This window comes from Neovison vison, chromosome 13 (genome assembly GCF_020171115.1).
Source record: "Neovison vison isolate M4711 chromosome 13, ASM_NN_V1, whole genome shotgun sequence".
NCBI lineage: Eukaryota > Metazoa > Chordata > Mammalia > Carnivora > Mustelidae > Neogale > Neogale vison.
This window is the reverse complement of record NC_058103.1, coordinates 29,781,945-29,799,899: the sequence shown is the minus strand read 5'-3', so window position 1 is coordinate 29,799,899 and position 17,955 is coordinate 29,781,945. Positions and strand designations below refer to the sequence as shown.

The 17,955-nt window shown below is 49.5% G+C and overlaps 1 protein-coding gene across 1 annotated transcript in view; it reads right to left on the bottom strand.

Annotated features, from left to right (window-relative positions):
• DGLUCY (D-glutamate cyclase) overlaps nt 1-17,955 on the bottom strand; it is a 76,247-nt gene that overhangs the window by 17,606 nt on the left and 40,686 nt on the right. The window contains exons 6-10 of the mRNA XM_044231050.1: nt 16,920-17,067; nt 15,674-15,796; nt 11,695-11,898; nt 6,542-6,802; nt 2,136-2,235 (exon numbers count right to left, since the gene is read on the bottom strand). Coding sequence (XP_044086985.1) covers nt 2,136-2,235; nt 6,542-6,802; nt 11,695-11,898; nt 15,674-15,796; nt 16,920-17,067 — 836 coding nt within the window. The remainder of the gene's footprint in view (nt 1-2,135; nt 2,236-6,541; nt 6,803-11,694; nt 11,899-15,673; nt 15,797-16,919; nt 17,068-17,955) is intronic.

The following is a 17,955-nucleotide window of genomic DNA, read 5'->3' as shown; positions in this document are numbered from 1 at the left end:
TCAGGTGCTTAACTGACTGAGCCACCCAGGCGCCCCATGATGGCTTTCTTTAAAATCTTTGCTGTGGAAAACCGTGTGGCTGTTCCTCAAAAAATGTGAAATAGAATCACCACAGGGTCCAGGGATTGCACGTCTGGGTGCGCACCCCAAAGTACTGAAAGCAGGGTCTCTAAGAGATGTTGGGACCCCCTTGTTCACAGCAGCATTATTCACACTAGATGACAGGGACAAACAGAGGGACAGAGAGGCAGACTGTGGCATGCCACATACAAGGGAATATTATCCAGCCTTACAAAGAAAGGAAATTCTAACAGACGCCGCAACGTGGAGGAATCTTGAGGATAATTCGCAAACTGAAATAAGCCCGTCACCGAAGGACAAATACCGGATGGTCTCACTCTTATGAAGGACGACAGCAGTCGATTCACAGAAACAGAAGGTAGGGGCTGGGGTCCCGGGGGAATGGACAGTCGCTGTTTAACAGGTACAGCATTCCCATTTGGGAAGATGAAAATGTTCTGGAGATGGACGGTGGGAAAGGCTGCACACCGGTGCAAGTCAACCTTGATGTCACTGAACTGCGTGCTTAAAATGGTAACATTTATGTTATGTATATTTTACCTTAATAAAAAAAAAAATCTAAACTCTTGAGTGCCCGGCTATGCCCCCCGTTGTGTACAATGTGGTGACATCATAGATGCTTGGGATCAGGCCACTGAGAAGGTTTTAGAATGTAATCCTGAGACTACATGCCCGGGGCTGAAAAAAAGCAGCCACTGAGAAGCAGAGTCACCAGGAGGACGAGACTTGACCTCGAATTTCCCCTAGACCTATATCCGTGGTGAGGAAAAGCCTGTTTGGAACAGGACCTCCAACTAAGATCAGTATGCTCTCTGTCTGTCAGGGAGAATACCACTTCTGGACCTTCCCTGCAGGAGAATGTCAGTTATATACCTTATGGGTGGATTGATTTTTTTTTTTTTTTCAGGCCAGCAGGAACCATTTAGCTACAGTGGGAAGGAATGCACTCCTGGGAAGCTGGCTGCCTGAGAAGGGTTAACACATCTTCTCCAAAGACAGCACACGCCTCTCTTGCCACAATAATTGGATCCGTCTGGCCCCCCCCTCCGCTCAGCGAACAGAGCAGCACCTGCGTTAACAGGCATCGGGGATCCCACCCAAGAGAACTTTCTAGCTTCTCCCTGAAGATCCGGAGCTCTGTTTACATGTCAACCATCTGGAGAATAGAAACATCTCTAATAGGAACCACACATGTTTTTGCAGTTTTAAATAGCATATGGGACCCACAATTGAACTTTGTCTTGGTGACTCGTGGTCCTCGTTATGATCATCAGTTCTGCTTTGAGCTGCAGAACAGCATGCCCACCAGGCCTATGGAAGCAGTGTTTTTAAGCTCTAAGTGGACACTTATTAGTGTGTTGTGAAATAAATTGATTAGGCTAGGTTGACATTTCCAGAAAAGTAAAACAGAACACTGTAGAATAGACTGGAACAGACTGGGGTAGAAAGCGTCAGAATAAATTGCACATAGCAAGGGCTGTTTTCTGAACCTTTGTTTTAGTTGTGCATATGTGTGTGCGTGTGTGTGTACACGTGTGTATACCAGTTTACAGCGCAAAAGGTATTACTGTTGTCAAAAAAGTTTAAAAAACACTATTAAAAAGATAAGATCTGAAACACACCCTACATACAATAAAGATGTATTTTTCAAAATATCTGATCACAACACACAGTAAAAAACACACCCACTTGCACAAAATGTCACGACAGCGTACTTACCGTTACCACACAGGACGGACGATGGTATGTCTACTTCTCATTCTCCTTGCGAACGTGCCGGTGACCCCACCAAAATGACTCCCTGTTCTCTAAGGGGTCATGACCCTGTTTGACCCATACTAGGTTTTGGTTCTTGTAACTTTGCTATCTTCTCCATCTATGGACATGCCATCTCTCAGGGAGCTGCTATGCTCAGAGATGCCGTGAGAAGCCCCCAGGACACCCTGAAACTCAGAAGCCTGCCCATTAGACCCCCTGGGCTCATGGCTCTGTTCTTCCTGGAGTCATGAAAGTGACAACCATCGCCAGCTTACACTGGGATGGGACACACGTACCTCGGTGACTTGGGGTCCCCATCTTTGCAGAGAAATGCTTGAGCAGCTCCCAGTGATTCACCTTGGAAAGTTAGCAAGGGGACTGCTGTCTTCAGAACACCTTGAAAATAAAGGCGAAGGACGGATACGTCAGCCCTGGTGTTACATTTTGGGCATTCATGGTGGCTTTTCAAAAGCTTCTTTGGAAAATATCAGTATCATTACGGAGCTGCACCTACCTGCCGAATACTTGGTTAGGAAACCTGAGACCTCAGCCCCAAAATATTTGCTTACTTTTAGTCCTGAGTAAACCCTAGGGTTGGCGGATCGTGTGACCCTGAGGGGCGTGGAATTGGGCTATTTCACCACTCTCGGGGGCAAGCAAATATGCTGCCTGTAGATTGTCCACGAGACCCCGTGAACGGAGGCCTATTCTGGCTCACTGCCATCGTGAGTGCCGGGGACACGTGGTGCCCATGGTGACGGGGAGCTGGTGCTCCACTAAGCACGGGGCATGCATGCTCTCACTTAATTGTCACAACAATTCTCTGTGATAAGAACCATTAGTAAGCCCATTTTACAGAAGAGGAAAACGGAGGCTCAGAGGTGCTACATAAGTTGGGTAAAGCCAAGAACGGAGGTCAGGGTCCCAACCCCAGAACACTCCAAGTTCTCATGGGCTCTCCTCCCTGCACACCTTCAGGGAAGCTCCAGAACAACAGTGGAGAGGTTCCAGAGGCTGGGTGTGGAACTGGCTACTGGTATTGGAGTGATTGCCAGAGTGAATTTGACTCTCAAAAGCAGCACCTTCCCTAATTACACTAACAATACATATTAACATAGAATACGTGGGAAGCACACACAGACCCCAGATTAAAGTAAGAGTGACTTGGTTTTTATGAAGGCATCCACTTCCTAGCAGTTGGGGGTAGAAGGCTTGTGCATTCCTGGGCCCAGGATAAGGTCTCCATGCAGATGGTTAACAGTGGGCCTGTGACAGGGACGGACCCAGCACTTACGGTTCCCCTGGTTCTACAGGACCCTCCCACCCCCGCCGCCCCGCTCTGTGGCCCACAGCTCAACAAGCACCCCGTCTACGTTAAAACCATGGGCTTGTGTTATAAATGCTGCTTCTCACCCCGGCTTCACAATAGGGCTGCCCCAAGCCCTTTGGGAGCTGCCACCGCCTCCCCAGTGGGTGGAGACAGAATCATTATCAGAGACCTTAGGGGCCCCCCATGTGACTCCCTCCAACCACCCGCTGTATCAGGGGGAAAGTCAAGGAGAGAACAGTCAGTCCATCAAGTGATACTCACCGAGCACATTCTACAAGGGACAAGCAGGGATTGGGGCTGGGCTGGGGGCGTGGCCACAATATGAAAGACCCAGCCCCTTTCTGTGCTGGGAGGGGCAGCCTGGTGACCTGGCAAGGGGACTGACCACCTCCAAACAACATTCCCAGCTGTGTGACCTTGGACAAGCCACAGAGACTCCCTTAGCTGGGGTTTCCTCCTCTGCAAAATGGTGTTAGTCATGTGTCCCCCGACCCAGGATTGCTGTGGATGCAATGGTGTGAGCTGGGGGTCTGGCATGTAATAGGTGCTAAGTTAAGGCTGGTGCGTTCTTCCTTCCTGACATCGGATCATGGATACAGGATACTGGTAAGAAGGGGCACTGGGGAGCCAAACAGGGCAGGGAACATAACATACCCCTCAGGGGGCACACACAGAAAGAGCCTCGGCAAAGGTACGTCAGCAAGATGGGAACCCGCACCTGAGCTGCAAAGAATCCATTTATCCATTTGGTCCATTGAGGCCCAAGACAGGGAAGAAATGACTAAGCTTTTTCTTCTTTAAACATGTGCAGCCTCTGGTTATAAGAGGAACTGAACTAATTTTCATTAAAAGGCCACATCTCTTTCCCTTTCTTCGTCCACATGTCACAAAGGTTCTGCAAAATCAAATAGAGCAGATGCTGCCTTGGAAACCACCCCATGGGTGAGCCCCAGTTCTGAGCTCCCGGGCAGTGGGAGCCTCTGAGCCAGGCCAGCCGGTGAGCTGCGAGGGCAGACCTGCTTCTGGGAAAGTGGACAGCTAAAAATATCCAAGCCACTTGTCAGATGGGGGAGGCTGCTGAGCCTGCTGGCAGCGGCTGGCCACAGCGCTGTGGCCCATGCCTCCTCCTTGTTCACCATACCATCCTTCAGTTTCCCCTGGTCCTCCGTGCAGTTCCTTCCCAGCCTCGCTGGCTGGCTCTCTCTCTCCTCCTTGACCTTTCAATGTGGAGCGTTCCAGGGTATAATCCTGGGACCTTCTCTCTGTCTCTTTTTCTCTAGGTGATCTCACTCCGTGTCTGGACTTAAAAGGCCATCAATATGCCATCAACATGCCAACTGGTCTCCAATTTATCTTTCCAGCCCAGACGGCTCTCCTGAACTTGACTTGTAGATCTGTCTACTTGATGTCTCCACTGATGTGGGTCCCCTGCCGCCGCACCCTCTCCATCACCCTCCCTGACCTGTGGAGGCCTCCTCTTCTCCCATCTCACCCTGCATCCAATCCACCCAGAATCATGACCCTATGTTCAAAATAGAGACAGGGTTGTCTACTTCTCGAAACCTCCACCCACACCATTTGTCTGTTTGGGGTTCTCTGAAACCAGAGTCTGACCCAAAGACTTGGGAGCAGGCAGTTTATTTGGAAGATGATCCCAGGAGGCAGGTGATGGGCAGAAAGTGAGGGCGGGAAGGAGGAAAACCCAACAGGAGGGAATGGGCACATTCGAGGTCACTGCTCTAGGCAATGGGGTCCCAGTTCCGCGGAGACCTGCTTGTCTCTGAGAGGTTGAGGGGTTCCCAGAAGCATCAGTCCCCTTACTAGTGGACAGAGTGGGTTTGCACAGCTTTGAAGAAAACCTGAAAACACCAGCTTGCTATGGGGCCTGGTTAGGTCCATGTGGTCATTCCAGCGGTGGCTGAAGTCACTGGGGACCAAAGAGATGGGCACCCCAAGCCACCTCATCTCCTCCTTGCAGGGACCTGTCCAGTTTCTACCCTTGTCCCTACAGCTACCTTTACAGCTGAAGCCAGAATGTGACCCTCCTTGCTCGGTGATTTTCTAGGGCTCCCCTCCCACCTGGAATAAAAGCCCAGTTGCTCCCATGTCCCTGGAGGCCCTTCCAGGCTGCCCCCATGACCCTTCTGTCCTCCCTTCTGACTTCTCTTGTCCTCATGTGTACCAGGCCACTCGGCTGGCCTGTATAAACCTACCAGGACTCCCAGACTGCCTGGCTTCTGCTTTGGCCATGGTCACAGCCCCGGGCCTCTTCCTTCAGCAACTTCATCAGTCTTGGCTTTGCTGTCACCCTGTCCACAAGGCCTTCCCTGATCATCCTGTTTAGAACCGCAGCCTACCACCTGGGCTGCCAGTCCCCATCCCCTTATCCTGGTCTGCTCCCCCACCCCCAGCATCACACCTGCTTACAGACCACACACTTCCCTTTCTCCCCATGTGGTTTGCCGCTCATCTCTCACGCTCCCCTGGGATGCGCTTGCCCATGAGGGCAGGACGGTGTCAGTCTTAGCCATCGATGGCTCTCAACATCCTACGACAGTGCCTGGCACAGAGTAGATGGTCTGTACACATTTGTTCTGTGACATGGCTTCTGTGTGCTCAGATACAGCCTTTGGGAAGCTTCCAATGTCACGGTGCTATAGGGCATGCCTTACCGGGGTTGAAACCCGTTGAGAGGCTAAGATGGAAAAATGTGTTTCTAAAGAACGCATTTTCTGGACACTGAGACAGGCAGGGAGAAGTAGGTTAGAGCAGCAGGCTCTCCACGGATGCCCCGACAACCCTTGTAGAAAGAGGAGAGCTAAAGAGCGTCCTCTCACAGGGCCCCCCAGACTGATCCTGACCCGGGACTGGAGCATCACGGCCTCACGTCAGCGTCCCCTGCGGTCATGCACCTGTGTGCTCCAAGAACCTGGGCAGCTGCCCAGCTGGCCCACCAGGGGCGCGGAGAGGGGCACTGCCATCTCTGCTCTTGACTCCTCCTACCTGTGGGGGCCAGGGCTGGCCTGGGTTGCTGAGTTCCCTGCAGGTCACACAGGGAAGGGAGCAGGTGCACAGTGGGACCCTGGGCTCCAGAGCCTGCAGGACCCAGGTTCAAACTTGAGCTCACCAATCCCACCCAGGGAACTCGCCTGCCCATCTCAGAGACTCAGCGTCTTCATCTGTAAAATGGGGCTAATGCTGCTGATACCAGAGAGGTTTCAAACAGGAAGGAAAACGCCCCCTGTCCGGTGCATGGCCCTGAGCTGGGTGCCTGGCAGGAACTGCACACACAGTGGTCCCCCCTCCCTCCCACATCCTCTGCCCCCAAAGGCCCATTTGGGGGAAACAGACTGTCCTTCTTTCACTTCTTACCTTGCTCAACAGCCTCTTCCATAAGCTTCTCGAATAAACTCAAGGCTCTCAGGTCAACCACCATGGAGACCCCCTTCCCCAAGGCCTGCAGGAAGGCGGCGAGGGCCACAGCTCCCGGTGGCCCGTCCGTCTCTTCCGGGGGCTGGTGGTTGAAGTGTGTGGGGAAGCCAGTGGTGACAAGCACGGAGCAGGCGTGGGACAGGGACAGGGAGGCTCGCAGCAGCTCATCTCTCCCGAGCAGGTGTCTGATCCCCCGCTGGCCTAAAATTTGTTAAAGATCCATTTATTCACTTTAGAGAAAGGGGGAGGGCAGAGGGAGAGAGAGAGAAGCAGACTCCACACTACGCGGGGAGCCCACCGCGGGGCTCGGTCTCACGACCCTGAGATCACAACCTGAGCTGAAACCAAGAGTCGGTGACCCAGCTGACTGAGCCACCCAGATGCTCCGTTATTTTCTTTTTAAAAGTCGTACAATAACGTCGTGTGTTTTACGTGGAAACTTACACGACAGGAGCAGTTTGGTTTTTTATTTACTCTTGTTTCTGGAGAGGATTTGAGGGGATGTGGCAGAGACGGCTAGTTGTTCCCCAGAATGGCTTTTCCACCCCTCCCAGTCACGAAGGGGAGCCTGTCCATGGCCGCCCAGGAGCTCTTCCAGTTAGGGGTTCCAGTCTTCCACCAGCCTAGGTTCTCTCTGCTGCATCCGGAAAGCAGTCAAAGGAACCAGGAGTGGAAGTCATGGGTGCCCCTCTGGGCCTGCCATCCCTGCCCCCTGCCTTCTTCTCTTCCAGGCTGCTGGAGTGTTGACAACCAGCATCTCCTGAGGGTCACAGAGCATCAGGGCAAAGATTCTGGCTACAGCAGGTCCCCCTTCCTGCTGAACCCTAATACTTACCACAGAAGGCCTGCCCTGGACGGTTGCATGAGAGGCACACACTCGTACTGCATTTGAGGAAAGCATCTAGGGGTTAATTTGTTATAGCGGTCTAGCAGACTCTAACTAACACAGGAATGTCGACGGAGAGGCAATGGGACTGCCCTAGTAGGGCAGTGACCAGACGAAGGCCTCCGACCAGGACTTGGGTGCAGGTATTTTTATGGAAAGTGAGCCCAGGAAGTCAGAAGATGGAGGACGTGTGAAGACGGGGAGAAGAGGTCCTGCAGAATGGATGTATGAGTGACAACTTAACCGGAAAGGCAACTGGGGCTTTGGTCCCGATGGAGCTGCTCTAGGAAACTGTGGGGTTCACACCTCAGGGCTCTTCGGCCCGAGGACGGGGGACCGAGCATTGATATACCAGTACCCATCCCCCGCTGGGTGTGGGGGAGACAGGCAGGCCGCCAGCAGCATCTGCTCTAACGTCCTCCAGCGGCTGCCAACCTGGTCGCAGCTGGGCAGCACAGCCCCCCAGGGCCCATCACGTATCATTGTGGCCCTGTCCATACTCAGGTCACCTCAGAGCATATCTGTGCCCGGTGACGGCAGGATGTGACTCAGAATTTCCCCCTGGCTGTGGCTGAGTTGACAGGTAGACCGAAGGATGTGGCCAGAGGGTGTCCGCTTCCCCTTGAGGTGCCGGGAGAACACAAAAGGACACAGAGTTGGGGTTCCTGTTGTAAAGAGACAGTTCCAGACTTGGAATCTAGAAACTTAACATTCAAGCTCAGAGTAGCTGTGTGACCTTGACCTCGTCCCTGGATTGCTCTGGGTCTCTGTGTTCTTACATGGAGCATGGGTGGGGTGGAGGTGGGGGTTCCAGGTGGAGGGAGGCTGCCGGAAAGGGCTCTCTGCATGCCTTCAGTGGGAGTGGAGGCAGGAGCCCCTGTCTGGAGGGTCCTCAGTACTCAGATTTGTACGTTCCACTCAGAGTCGTACTTTCCAGCCATTCGCATCTAGGAATTTAACCTGATGAAGTGATCGCGGGGAGGTCCACACACGTGGTCATTGCAGCCTTGACTATGGTGTCAAATGATGGATGTTAATAAAAACGGTGGGATGCTTGCAAAATGGAATTCTATGCAGACCTTAAAAAGGATGTTGTAGAAGATTAATGACATGGAAGGATGTTCACAATATATTAAAAAAGGAAATATATATTCTTTTCTCAGCCTTACAGACTTAAGACTGAAGAAAAAGACTTTAGGGGCAAATATTGAACTGTGGGTGAATTGTGAGAGGCTTTTGCTTATTTTCACAGCCTCTTTACGTTCATATATTTTCTGATATTTCTACAACCAACGTGAATGGCTGTCAGTGGAAGTGGAGAAGTATAACACCGTACAAGAGAAAAAATCAGATTGTAACCTCTTTCATAGGATGGGGTAAGCATCAAAAGAGAGAGGAGGAGGAGGAGAGAGAGAACTTGGTCAAATTTAGGGCAGTCAATGATTTCATCACTTGTGATGGTTTTAGCATGAGGGCTGACATCATCACTATGAACTCTGTGTTCCTTCTTGTTCTCAGGCACCTCAAATGCAAGCCAACATCCTCTCAAAAATGACTGAGCAGCTCTCTTATTAAGCCCAGTGAGCAATGCTCAGTATAATGCCATTAATCTTATTTTGTGCTTATTTAATATAGCAGGACTCAAAGCATCTCTTGTTCCTGAGGCTCCACGACGCTCCATAATCTACAGTATTGGCGTTTCTGGGCTGTTGTAAATCTGCCTCTCCCTCACTCATGCTGCAAACCTAGACCGCGTCTGCATAAGCCCCCAGGGGGGCTTCTGAGGATGACCTCCCGGGTCATTTTAATTCAGCTGGGAGGCCCGGGTCTGCTGTAAATTTACTTCCCACTTACTTTTTCATCTGAGCTAATGGCAGAGTTAATAAATCTTCTTCCCCCACAACCTTTGTGCTGGATGGAAGGGCTGTCAGCCTGGGTAAGAATGTTCGTGAGGGAGAAAGGATTGCAAAAATTTAGAAAAATACACCCACCCAGGAGCTCAGCTATGTAAGAGGCTCTGTACACCCAGCCATGAGCTTCCATCTCTATGGGGGCGTGTGTCCCAAAAGAGGAATGGGGGGGTAGGCATAGATCCCGAATTTACTGGGGGTTTACATGCAAAAGAAACCAGACTCTGCCGAAAGAATGAATGAATGGACAACCTAACAGACAAAACATCCAAAAGCTAGGCTTTGTAGTTCTGAAGGAAGTTTTGCTACTGCAGACCTTTGGTCCCAAGCCGAAGGGAGAGAGCAGACATTTTTAAGGCCGTTCTGCATTGTTCAGTTCTGGCCGTGATCTTCGTTCACACAAAAATACACCCAGCTTGGGGGCACTGTGGCTCCGCCCAGGTGCGGTTCTCTGTCCCAGTGTCACTGTCATCAGCTCTGTCTGGGTGCTGGGACTCTGGCCAGGAGGCTCGAGCTCTCCGGGCTGACCTCCCCCCTCTGCTTCCCACAGGGACTGGCCCGGTGGTAATACCATGCAAACCCAGATTCCAATATCTCTAGTACTTATTGGTCGTGGACCTTGGAGTCAGTGGGCGCGGATTCGACGTCTGCTCCCACCATGTACCAGGTCTGTGGACTTGGGCAAGTTTCTTGACCCTGTACGCCTCCGTCTCCTCGTCTGTTAAAGGTAGTTAGTCATAGGGGCCTCATAGGGTCCACGGAAGAATTGAAGATGAAACTTCCTAAAGTTTTTAGCACATGCCTGGCCCATGGTAAAACTCAGTAGATGATAGCTGTCATTCTTATTTCCTATCACACCCCCCAACAGGGAGGTCTAGGTGTTATTTCTCCTCTGATGAGAAACTGAGGCAGAGAGGGGCCAGGAAGGCTGCACCTTCATTCTCTCTGGAGCCTTTGCCTGCAAACGGATCGGTTCCGTGCCCACCAGCGCCCTCTCTGGCCGGCTTGGATAAGACAAGCGGCTCTTTCACGACCATGGAGTGGTCAACTTGCTGGTGGCCAACTTCCTCCTAACTGGAACCAGAAGACCCCTAGTGGATTCCATCTCTAGAAGCCGGCACAGAAGGGCTTCTGGCAAGTCACAGAAGGGCTGTCCTTTGTCTGAGACGCAATGCACAATATTGATTGCAAAGTCTTGTGAAGCTGTTCCCTGCAGGGTCCTGCCCCACCAGCATCCCCAGAAGAGCGGGGATCCAGCTCCCTGCCCCAACCTCTGCGCCCAGCATAAAAAAATGTATTCCACATCCAACCCTAGGGCAATGGTGCAAAAGGAGATTGGGGACACAAGGATGACTTCACTTAAACGGTGGCAGTTGGTGACTTAAGAACTATACTATGCCCTTTTTTCTTACCATCCCAGTCCCAATGTAATTGCGATGGCAATGTGCCCAGCTAATAACCTCGCCTTCCAAACTCCCTCTTATGTTTAGTGTTGAAAAACTGGGGGAAAAACATAAATAAAACCCCAAAAATTATTCTCAATAGAACTACCCAGAGATCATCAACATCTGGATTTTGGTCCATTTACTTCTTTTGGGGATTCATATGCGCTCTAAGCATTTAGAAAAATCACACCATGGGAATGCACAATAGAGGCAAAGAGAGTTTAGGCAGCTGACTCTTGTAAATGAAGGTGGAGGCAGAGGGGAAAGAGGACTCAAGAAAATACCTTAATCATTCCCAAGGAACTTTTTAAAGAGTTTGGATTCTAAATGCCTTGAAGCCTTGTTATAACATTGGTTTTTGAGGTTCGTGCTTTAGAATGACCTTACAGGTGGAAACAACTCTCATTGGATGAAGTCTCAATCTTCATAATTTAATGAAAAATTTATAGTCGTTGCATGACATTAAGGCTATGCCTGCTTTCTTGATAAAATATCAATCTCTTGGGGCCTCTGGGTGGCTCAATGGGTTAATGCCTCTGCCTTCGGCTCAGGTCATGATCCCAGGGTTCTGGGATGGAGCCCCGCATCGGGCTCTCTGCTCAGCCAAGAGCCTGCTTCCTCCTCTCTCTCTGCCTGCCTCTCTGCCTACTTGTGATCTGTCAAATAAATAAATAAAATCTTTTAAAAAAAATCAATCTCTTCTCTTTGATAGTGTTAGCTAAATAAAGAGGAATATATTCTTCTCTTTAAAAAAAAATTCAGCAGGGGGTTTGCATGTGGCCTTTTTCACTGACCCTTACGCCAGTGATGAATTTCTCCAGGTCATTAAGGTGAGAACGCTTTGTTTCTTACCTGGGTCTATGGCAATTATAGCCTCTAGCTCTCTAATCTTCTGAACAGCTGAAGCCGATGCCATGCTGTAGTGCAAGGGATCTTGGGAAATGCGATGGACCTCTGGAATTCCCCCAGGGGTAAGACAACGGGCTGGAGCTTCTGTATCCTTCAGGTTGGTCATGACGGTGCAGCCTGGTGCACTGGTGAAAGCCAGCGGGGTCTCTAAAACACACAACAGGAGGGACTGAGCCTGCTCACGTCATCAAATTCAGTCCATTCTCATCTAGCCCACGGTTGATGGGCAAGATGGTGCCGGGCATCAATGCTGCCAACGACGTTCCTCACCCGGCTTGTTGCACCAAGTCAGAAAAACCAGCTGATGACTAAATCAAGCCCCACTTAAACAGGTGCTTCCAGTGTTTAGGAAAGTGAAGATGAGCTGAGTGTGGGGAAAGAGGGAGGTACCAGCACAGCTCTAGATAGGGCTCTAGGAATTTCCATCAGTTGAATCCCAGGGGTATCAGAAAGTACTTACTGAACGCTTTCAGATGCATGAGGACACCTTTCTGGACTTTGTTAATAAATAGCTCTCTCTGAACGTAGCATCTGTTTTTCCCACAGCACTTTCCCCTTGCTTGCTAATTTCATTCTTTAAAAAACTCTCCCGTACTAAATTCCAGGCAATGTGAAACACTCGAGTGTCGCTATTAAGAACGTGGTTTTCGTGTGCCAAACAGAGAGATGAGACTTGATCCTCTCTAAGCCTGTTTCCTCAACTATAAAATAATGATAATGCTTCAGGTGTCTGTTGTCAGAGCTAAACTGGAAAACACACATAGAAGCGATTTCACAACGTGGTTCAGAGTCAGCCCTCGGGTAAATGAAGGTTTGTGTGATTGTGTCTCCAAGTCCTTTTGCCTGGCCCATTAGGGGCTTCATATTTACAATACTTAATTTACACCATCTGCTTTCTTCAGTGTCATTATTATCCTTGGGTACGTTAACCCCACTCAGCTGTGTGCTCCCAAAGACGAGGACCGTTGTTTACTGATCTCAGAACACCACGTAGTACCTTGCACAGAAAAGGGGCTCCGTGTGAATTGGTGTGAATTGAGTAAGTAACAATGCCATGAATGTCACCGAAAACAGTAAAATTTTTTTTTCAAATTCAACAGAAAGCCAAGTGAACACTTCAGAAGGAAAATCTAACTGCACAAAGCATTCTAGCTTAATTTTTAGAGAGGCAAGAATTAAGGATTTTGATGAATGCGATCACTGTTTTTCTGTGTTTTGGACAGCACCTGGAACTGGTCATTCTAATGCCAGGTACACACCAGGTTAGTCAGTTTCAAGTGTGACACAGGCTTTTGCCCCATCAGCTGTGAGGTCTGTAATGTAGCAACTGATCTATCACCAAGAAAAGTTTATTTTCTTTATTTCTTATTTTAAAGATATTTATTTATTTATTTATTTATTTGATAGACAGAGAGAGATCACAAGCAGGCAGAAGGCAGGCAGAGAGAGAGGGGAAAGCAGGCTCCCCGCTGAGCAGAGAGCCCGATGTGAGGCTCGATCCCAGGACTCTGAGATCATGACCTGAGCCGGAGGCAGAGGCCTAAACCACTGAGCCACCCAGGCGCCCCTTTATTTCTTATTTTAAAAAAGATTTTATTTATTTATTTGAGAGAGACAGAGACAGAGAGCATGAGCAGGGGGAGAGGAAGAGGGAGAAACAGAAGCAGACTCTCTGCTGAGCTGGGAGCCTGATCCCAGGACACTGAGATAATGACCTGAGCCAAAGGCAGACGCTTCACCAACTGAGACAGCCTGGCCCCCCACTAATAGAAGTTTAAATAATAGAAGTTTAGGGGCACCTGGGTGGCTCGGTGGGTTAAAGCCTCTGCCTTCAGCTCGGGTCATGATCTCAGGGTCCTGGGATCGAGTCCCAACTCGGGCTCTCTGCTCAGCAGGGAGCCTGCTTCCTCCTGTCCCTCTGCCTGCCTCTCTGCCTACTTGTGATCTCTGTCAGTCAAATAAATAAATAAAAATCTTAGAAAAAAATAATAGAAGTTTAAATATTACGTAGAGGTTTGAACAGATTTTTAAAAAAGATTTATTTATTTTTAGAGAGAGAGAGCACTAGTGGGGGGAGAAGCAGAGGGAGAGGGGGAGAGAGAGAGAGAGAGAAGCAGACCCCCTGCTGAGCTCAGAGCCCGATCTCACAACCTTGAGATTATGACCTGAGCAGAAATCAAGAGTTGGATGCCCAACCGACTGAGCCACCCAGGCGTCCCAGCATGATTTTTATAAAACTTTTCAGGGTTGTACCTAAGCCAATGATGTCATTTGGCCTCAGTTACAAAGCAGTTGTGCTATTTCAAGCCAGAGCTAATGCCTGCAGTTTGCCGGGATGCCGGCGGCAGTGAGCGCTCTTCTGCAACCCATCCCCCATGGCTGGTGCAGAAGATGTGTGACGCCGTCGTGCTTATTTACCGTCGACCATATTTACCACCCATGTGTGGGTGTGTGAACACACATGAGCACACGCACACTCGGAAATGACCGCAAACTCCCCGATAACGGCATCTTGTTTGGTGTAACACTGAGTTTCCAAGATCTGGGTCCCTGCCTGACACGTAGCAGGTGTCCAATACATTTAGTGTTAAATAAACAAAGGAATAGGGGGACCTGGGTGGCTCAGTCGGTTAAGTGTCTGCCTTCAGCTCAGGTCATGATCCCAGGGTCGTAGGATCGAGTCCCACTTCGGGCTCCCTGCTCAGTGGGCAGTCTGCTTCTCCCTCTCCCTCTGCCCCTCCCTCTGCTTGTGCGCGCGCTCTCTCTCTCTCTGTGTCAAATAAATAAAGTCCTTTAAAAAAATAAACAAACGAATAGAATTCCATGCGTCTTGCATTTATGCCTCATTGCCATATTAGAAGTAATCTTCCTTTATCGTGAGGCCATTCTGATAGCTAAACTTATATGAATGCTTTAAAAAATAATAATAATAAAGTAACATTAAATTCTGTGATTTGTCATGCAAGTGTGGCTGACCTGGCTAGAATTTTCTGGTGTCTACGAAATGGGCTGCCACAGTTATTCTTAACGTTTCTAGCACTTCCCTACCTTACAGCGAGCTAGTTAGGGCGCCCTCGTGTGTCTCTTTGTTGTAATATCACCCTATGTCTTTGAAAAAAACCAATGGACAGTATTGCTTTAAAATGCAGAGGTCCCCCCCACCTTATAAAGATAGGTTCCAAGACCCCTGGTCGACAAGAAACAGTGCATAGCACTGAACCCTGTATAGATTATGTTTTATTCCTATCTGTACATCCCTAGGATGAATTTTAATTTGTACATTAGGCCCAGTAAGAGATTAACAGCAATAACTAATAATATATAGAACAATTAGAAAATATACTATAATAAAAGTGTTGTGAATGTGGTCTCCCTTTCTAAAAATACCTTACTGTACTGTCCTCACCCTTCTTCTTGTGACAACGTGAGATGAAAACATAACCACACGACTCGAGGAAGAGAGGGGAGTGCAGTAGGCACGCGTCATAACCTGAGGCTACTATGACCCTCTGATTCATCAGAAGGATGCTCATCTGCTTCTTGACTGCAGCTGATTGCAGGTAACAAACCTCAGGAAATGGAACTGTGGGGAAGGGGGGACCTTGCACCCTGCAAATATTACATGAAGTAGGATGTTTAGTGTCGCTGTTTGCCTTCGCTCTTATTTTCAAAGCCCTACAAACCTTCAGAATGTCTCAGAAAGTCAAGCTAAACATTGATCTTTCTTCAGGTGGAAATATATCTCATCAAAACATACAAGCTGCTGATGAGACCCAGCCCTGGGAGAGCTGTATGTTTTATGTTTTGTTTTGTGACTCAGTTTCCGAAGCCACTGCACAGCAACCCTGTGCTTCCAAGAGCTGGAGACCCAGCTGTTTCCACCCTGGGTCATAGTCACCGCCCCCTTCAAGCCCTGACATACTGCAGCTGCTGACGGCTTCAAGACTGGTCATCTGAGAAGGCCAGAACACTGGGACGTCCCCTGGCTGACACACCACAGGATCCCCATAGTCAGGTTTGGAAAGATCTTTGATTCCCAACCATTCTGCAAATGGAAAAAGAAAATGAATTCCTGCGGGTCCTGCCCTCACAGTTCATATCCAGATTGAACCCATTGAATAGTTTATGTTTCTTTCTCCCAGAGAAACTCTAATCATCGGATTGCTGTTGATGGTACCAGAGAAAAGAATTGGGGACCTTAAGGACCCAGGACGCTGGCTAAGTTCTAGTGCATTCTGAGTAGTACAGTTTCAGAACACGGATCTCAGACACCTGCTGTGATTGCTGGAGGAGCCCGGGGTGCACTCAGCCCGACACTCCGTGCAGATTGTAACCCAAACCAGTATTTGTGAGCTGGCATTTATCTTGGCACAGGCTACTGGTCACATAACACAGACGTAAGCTCTGTCGCTTGACCACCAACAACAGCGTCCCTACCCATGGCCCGGCATCAGAAGGTTCACGAGGACAGCAAAGATGGATGTGTTGGACCTAACCCAGCTCCACTAATGAGAAAACAAGTCAAGGATTCAGCAATACACTTTGCTTTGGCTGGTCCTGAGCTCTATCTATGAGGGAGGTGGCCAGGGCTGACTGCATCGTTGCAGAACGCAGGCTTTGTGTGATTCTGAAGTCCAGGTACACTGAGCTCTGTCACCCGAGACCCAATCCCAAGTTTTCATCGGGCTCTCTGAGAACCACAAAGAGGCCTAGACGCCGCCAAGCTGGGATTTTCTCTCTCGCTCTCAGACTGAGTTAATACACGAGGGATCAGTTCAAGTTAACAATTGGAACAAAGCCCTCCTCTGCCCAAATATGTTACTGAACAACAGCCTAAATTAGAGGTGGCTCAGAGCTCAAGTTCCAGGACCAATAGCTCAGCTGCCATCCTCTGCCACTGGCTCCTCCCACCCCAGGTTCACCTGAAGTTCACAGGAGACAGTGGGTGAGGCTGGCTCTTCTGGCCGGGGCAGCACTTTTAGGCCTGAGAGGCCCCTGTAAACCCAGCCCTCCTGCTGTTGCGGGAGTTCTGCCTTGTCCAGGACCCCCAGGAACTCTGGGGAGGAGGAGGACAAGCCAGGGGAGTTCAGGAACACAGCAAGTTCCTGTCTTCTCAGGCTGAAGTTCATGGGTGGCTGTCAGAATCATGAAGGACAGTGGACACTCACCTGGGTCGCCGATATGAATGGGTTGTCCCTTACTTCCCATGGAGCAGCTGGCCCGCACCAGCCTTTCCAGCTTGTCCTCGGGGATGGGCCTCATTGTGACCACCAGGGGGCAGCAAAAGCCAGCCATGGAGGCACAAGGCACGGTTGTCTGAAAAGAAATCGAGGAAAAGGGCAACTTGGCTCGAATGGGGACTAACACAACACAATAACTTTCTTTCTTTTTTCTTTTCTTTTTTTTTTTTTTGGCTTTAAAAAAAAAAGAACTCAAGGAAAAGATGTTGGAATACAGAGCTGACCCAGATGGAAACCCTGAGCACCGAGTTCAGGGCCGCTGAATGAAGGAGGGGGTCCAAGTAGCTAGTATAAAAATACAGCTTCTGCTTTCATGTGACATAGAAATGAGAAAGGCTGCTGGTAGTGATTGGTTTAAAGCAGAGAACCTTCACTTTGTCTGTGCTGTGGACCCTTCTGGTAGCGTGGTGCAGCTAGGGACCCCCACTCCGAGTAAAGGTTTTGATTGCGTAAGAGGAAATGGATCGGTTTACAAAGGAAACCAGTTATATTGCAAATGTGCTTAACAAATTACGAAAAAGTGTGATAGAGAGATACACATGCTTCATTAACAGCTTAAGGAACAAGCTGGCAGATGTACCCATATGAATATGAAGCAGTGGCTAGCATATAGGATATTTCTGAGCTCTCAGGAAGAACGGTGGGACACGAAAATATCTGGGCATCTGAGCATAAGGGGTCCTTTGGGAACCCATGGTCACAGGATCTGCTGATGCAACAGCGGCTTGTTGCCTGCGTTTGGAATGGAAGGAAATGCTCAGTCTCCGTGTGAGGCTAGGAATAGCAAAATGTAATTGTTTGCATCTAATTCCATGGGCCTCTGAATTTTCTCCATGGACTTCAGGAGGCCCGTGGGCCACAGGTGAAGACCTCCAGGAGAGGCAGAGGCAGAGCAACCAAAGGGACAAGGATCTCGCAGGAGGCGCTGGAGTCTGCTTTTCCTCCTGAGTCCACACCGGGGACT